At 50.6% G+C, this 5000-nt stretch overlaps 1 protein-coding gene across 1 annotated transcript; it reads left to right on the top strand.

The window, feature by feature from the left end:
- Window positions 1-167: 167 nt before the first annotated feature.
- Window positions 168-4648, top strand: EMWEY_00023910 (hypothetical protein, conserved; the record flags this gene model as incomplete). The annotated part of the gene is made up of 9 exons (XM_013477990.1): window positions 168-383; window positions 603-670; window positions 757-799; window positions 905-947; window positions 1060-1128; window positions 1260-1319; window positions 1666-1724; window positions 2042-2078; window positions 2217-4648. The coding sequence occupies 9 exons, from the start codon at window positions 168-170 to the stop codon at window positions 4646-4648; spliced, it is 3027 nt and encodes a 1008-aa protein (XP_013333444.1).
- Between the last annotated feature and the right edge of the window lie 352 nt (window positions 4649-5000).

Here is a 5000-nt window from a genome sequence, read left to right as displayed (position 1 = left end):
ATATATATAGAGTATATCTGTATATTCTTTCCTCCTTTCCTTGGGTGCATACTCCCTTCAATTGCATAGGGGGAATATATCTTCCCCTTCTTATCATATATTTTAGGGTTTAGGGTTTTCTAGGGTTTAGGATTTAGGGTTTAGGGTTTTTTTTTTTTCCTTAAAGGATGGTGTATCCCCCTGGGGGCCCCCCTACCTTCTCGGAGGCCCTAGGGTCTTGTCTTGAGTACCATGGAGGTTCCTTAGAATTAAATATGTCCTTAGCTATGTTATGCGTAGATGCATGCGCATCTAGTCGGGATAATTCGCGTTATCTCCTGCAAGAAGCAGCGAGTAAATTAAGACAAGGAACTGATCCAGAGGGAATGTATAGAGCTCTAGAGGTAGGGTTTAGGGTTTAGGGTTTAGGGTTTGGGAGTAGAGGGTTTAGGGTTTAGGGTTTAGGGTTTGGAGAGGAGGCTTTAGATGGAAAGCGGAAGTCATTACTAGGTTCTTGGGGATTGCAGGTTGGCAGACAGAGGGAATGAGTAGCACACCCATATTTTGAGGGTTTAGGGTTTAGGGTTTAGGGTTTAGGGTTTAGGGTTTGGTGTGGTGTGCAGTTGGTGGAGATATGCGTAAAGAATAACGGCATTGATTTTGCTCGTCATATGGATGATTATTTCTTGAGGTCAATGGCGAAGCTTCATTAGGGTTTAGGGTTTGGGACAGGAGGGTTTAGGGTTTAGGGTTTGGATGCGTGACCTATGCATGCAGGCCCTTCGTCCATCCTGGCGTCGCAACAGACCCGCGAATCCATGTAAGCCCATACGCTTAAAACCTTGAGGGTTTAGGGTTTAGGGTTTTGCATTTAGGGTTTAGGGTTTAGGGTTTAGGGTTTGGAGGTTTGTCTGTCTGCATGCAGAAATTGAAAAGGAAGGTCTTATTTATGTTCCAACTATGGCATGGTGAGTGCTGCAAACCCTTTTGCGTGTAATTAAATTAGGGTTTAGGGTTTACAGTCTAGGGTTAAGGGTTTAGGGTTTAGGGTTTAGGGTTTGTGGTGTCTTTTTTATACAGATTCTTTCGTCCTACACCAGGACAGATGCCCCGCCATCTTTGCCATGTACCGCAAGCTAAGGAGCAAGGGTGAGGGTTTAGGGTTTAGGGTTTACGCTGGAGTAGAGGAGGGTTTATAGAGTAGAATGTTGTTGCTGCCTTGGAACTGCCTAGGGTTTAGGGTTTAGGGTTTAGGGTTTAGGGTTTGGCGGTGCCCTCAGGTGTGGAGTTCCCTCAAGTCGATCGATCGCAGAAATTCCTTGTGAAGAATGCAGAGGCAAGTCTTAAACCCTAAACCCTAAACCCTAAACCCTAGGGTTTAGGTCTTCTTGCTGCTAAACCCTAGGGTTTGTGTGTGCTTGCCATTTTAGGGTTTAGGGTTTAGGGTTTAGGGTATAGATTGTTTTCCTTATTGTGTGTCTCCTTTTGTCTCCTCGTGTCTCCTTTTTCTTCCTTTTTTTTATTTCTTTTTTGTCTCCTTTTTTGTCTCCTTTTTTCTCCCTTTATAGGAGTCTCCTGCCTTTGACGTTGCCCCTCCTCCTCCCCTTTCTTCTTCCTCTTCTTCCTCCTCTGCTGCTGCTGCTGCTGCTGCTGCTGCTGCTGCTGCTACTTCCTCTCGTTATACAGGGGGACAAATAAATAGACAAAAGGGGACACAAAGGGAGAATATTCCTGTTGAGCAATTGGTTAGTCCCCTCCTTTTTTTTTCTCCTTTTTTGTCTCCTTTTTTGTCTCCTTTTTTGTCTCCTTTTTTGTCTCCTTTTTGTCTCCTTTTTTGTCCCCTTTTTTGTCTCCTTTTTTGTCTCCTTTTTTTTGTCTCCTTTTTTGTCTCCTTTTTTGTCTCCTTTTTTGTACCTGTGTCCTTACCCTTTCCTTATTAATTAATATATATAATTACCCTTAATAAATAAATAAATAAAATAAATAAATAAAATAAATAAATAAAATAAATAAAAAATAAATAAAATAAATAAATAAATATATATTTTTTTTGTGTGTATAGGTTAGCAACATTCGTCGTTCTTTAGCAGTATTGGGGTGTACAGGGGCCCCCCATGAGGACCGCATGCATGCATATATATATTTACGTAGATCTAGGGGCCCCCTATCTGTATATTTACAGTCCCTTTCTTATACAGATAAGGATATAAATAATAATATTTCTTCCTTATCTGCAGGTCTTGATCTAGCTGCAGATGTAGATAAAATATTAGCAAAAGGGGAGCCTAAACCCTTACCTCCTGCTGCTCCTGCTGCTCCTGCTGCTCCTGCTGCTGCTCCTGCTGCAGCAGGTGCAGCAGGTGCAGCAGGTGCAGCAGGAGCAGCAGCAGGCAGGGGGACACAGAAGCAACAGCAAGAACCTATCTCTCTTCTTGATCTTACATTAGGAGACACAGATAATCAGGGGGCCCCTGGGGCCCCTACACAAACCATTGGGGGGCCCCCTACGCAGACCCTTATGGGGCCCCCAATACATATGCTTGGGGGGCCCCTTGGGGGGGCCCCCAAACAAAGTACTAATACCCATACTCCTCCTCAATACTTTGGGGGCCCCACACCTCTTCTTCCTCCTCCTCCTAACTTCCAACCAGCAGCAACAGCAGCAGCAGCAACAACAACAGCAGCAACCGCAGCAACATTACTCCCAGCGCCTCCTCCTCCTCCTGCAGCAGCAGCAGCAGCAGCACCTGCTCCTGCTGCTGCTGCTGCTGCTGTACCTGCTGATGATCCATGGGCAGCATTTAGCGGTTTGTCTCCTGGTGGTAATTTGTCTCTTTCTTCTGTCTCTGGTGATTCTCCTTCTCCCCCTAAGGTACAACCAGAGAACCCCTGCAGCAGCAGCAGCAGCAGCAGCAGCAGCAGCAGCAGCAGTAGCAGCAGCAGCACCCCTGCATGGGCCAACATGCAGACAGGGACCTCTACCTCTCCTGTTATGGCTATGGGGGGACAGCTGCTGTCTCCTCGCCATAGCGGGGGTCTTCCTTATCCAGGGGCCCCAACAGCAGCAGCAGCAGCAGCAACACAAGCACCAGCAGCAGCAGCACAAGCACCTACAACAGCAGCAGCGGTACCAGTACCAGCAGCAGCAGCAGCAGCAGGGGCCCCCATGGGGTGGAACTTTTCCCCATCATCATCAAGCTCAATAGGCACACCTTGGCAAGCCAACAGTTCCTTTGGAGACTTTGTTGCTGCTTCCCCTCAACAGGGGGCCCCCATGCAGCAGCAGCAGCAGCAGCAGCAGCAACAGCAGCAGCAGCAGCAGCAGGGGGCCCCCCTCAGTCCCCCAGGGGCCCCCTGGGGGGCCTTCCCCCTTTACGGGAATCGGCTTGCCCTCATGGGGCCCCCAGCACCTCGCTCCTTAGAGGAGGACCCTTTTGCTGACTGTGGCCCCACACCGCAGCAGCTGCAGCAGCAGCAGGAGGAGCAACAGAGACGGCAGCAGCAGGAAGAACAGCGACGGCAGCAACAAGAGCAGCAGCAACAGCAAATGCAGCAGCAGCAGCAGCAGCAGCAGCAGCAAGCAAGCGAACAGGCGGCACCCTTTACTGCTGCTGCAGCACGGGGGCCCGCCTCAAGTTTACTTAACGGCAGTGGGCAGCCCTGGCCGGAGCAGCAGCAGCAGCAGCAGCAGCAGCAGGAACGACCTGTCCCTTCTTTTGCTGCATGCAGTCCCTTCAGTGGTGTGTCTGCTAAGACAGGAAGCAGTTGTGTGTCTCCTGCTGGCAGCAACTCAAGGGCCATATCTCCTCGCCACCCTGTTGCTGCTGCAGCAGCAGCAGCAGCACCACCTGCTGCTGCACCACCTGCTGCTGCTGCTGCTTGGCCTGATGGGGAAGGTGCAGCAGCAAGGGAAGAAGGAAAGGGAAGAGACACAAGTAATAAGGGGACAATGTCCCTTAATAGTCTTATTAAACCCTTCCCTGAGCAGCAGCAGCAGCAGCAGCAGCAGCAGCAGCAGCAGCGGCAAACATCAGGGCCCATGTGGCCTGGAGACACAGACGACACCCAGAAGAAACAGCAGCAGCAACAGCAACAGCAGCAGCAGCAGCATGCATGGCCAGGTGGAGGTGACGAAGTATTAGATGGCCGACGCTTCTCCCTTGGGACCCCTAGAGATAGGGGGGCCCCCCTAAACCCTGCTGCTGCTGGTGCTGGTGCTGCTGCTGCTGCTCCTTCTATGACAGCAGCAAGACAAAGCCCGCGGTCTTTACAGCAGCAGCAGCAAAGAGAACAACAATCACATACATTTAGTACCAACAAAGATATAACAAACAAAGAAATGGTGGGGGGCCCCCAGACTGCTACAGTAGCAGCAGCAACAGCAGCAGCAGCAGCAACAGCAGCTGCAGCAGCAGCAGCACCCTTCTGGGGACCTGAGAGTACTACGGAACCTTCAAATCGCTCCCCGTCAATTGGAGACAACACGAGTTCTCAAATAGGTCCATTGGGGGCCCCTCAGGGGGCCCCACAGGGTGGCCCGCTTGGGGGCCCCCTAGGGGGGGCCCCCCAGGGGGCCCTCCCTCAAGGGGCCTCCGATGGGGACCTGCTGGATCGTGTCTTTGAGCAACTTGATGAAATGACATTGAATGTAAATCTATCAGAGTTATAAATACAGTACCCAGGGATACCCCATGGGGGGGCCCTAAGGGGGGCCCCCATTGGGGCCCCCATTGGGGCCCCCAACACACCTAGGGGGCCCCTCCCAAATGAAGAAAACATACAGCGGAAGTCGCTTACTTTTTTCCCTTAGGGAATGGCTTCTTAGACTGGGGGCCCCGTAGAAGGGGGCCCCCAGTACGGAGGCCCCCTTAAAAGGGGGCCCCCCGCAGGGGGGCCCCCTTCTAAGGGATCCTCAGTTGAAGAAGACTGCATGCAGCAGAGAAGGGAATAAAGAAGAAAAGTTTTTTTTTTGCTGCAGATTTGCTGTTTTTGTTTCTTTTTTTTTTTTTTTTTTTTTTCCT

Source organism: Eimeria maxima, genomic scaffold, assembly GCF_000499605.1.
Source record: "Eimeria maxima Weybridge genomic scaffold, Emw_scaff242, whole genome shotgun sequence".
NCBI lineage: Eukaryota > Apicomplexa > Conoidasida > Eucoccidiorida > Eimeriidae > Eimeria > Eimeria maxima.
The sequence above is the reverse complement of the archived record's forward strand: the minus strand, read 5'-3'. Positions and strand labels throughout refer to the sequence as shown.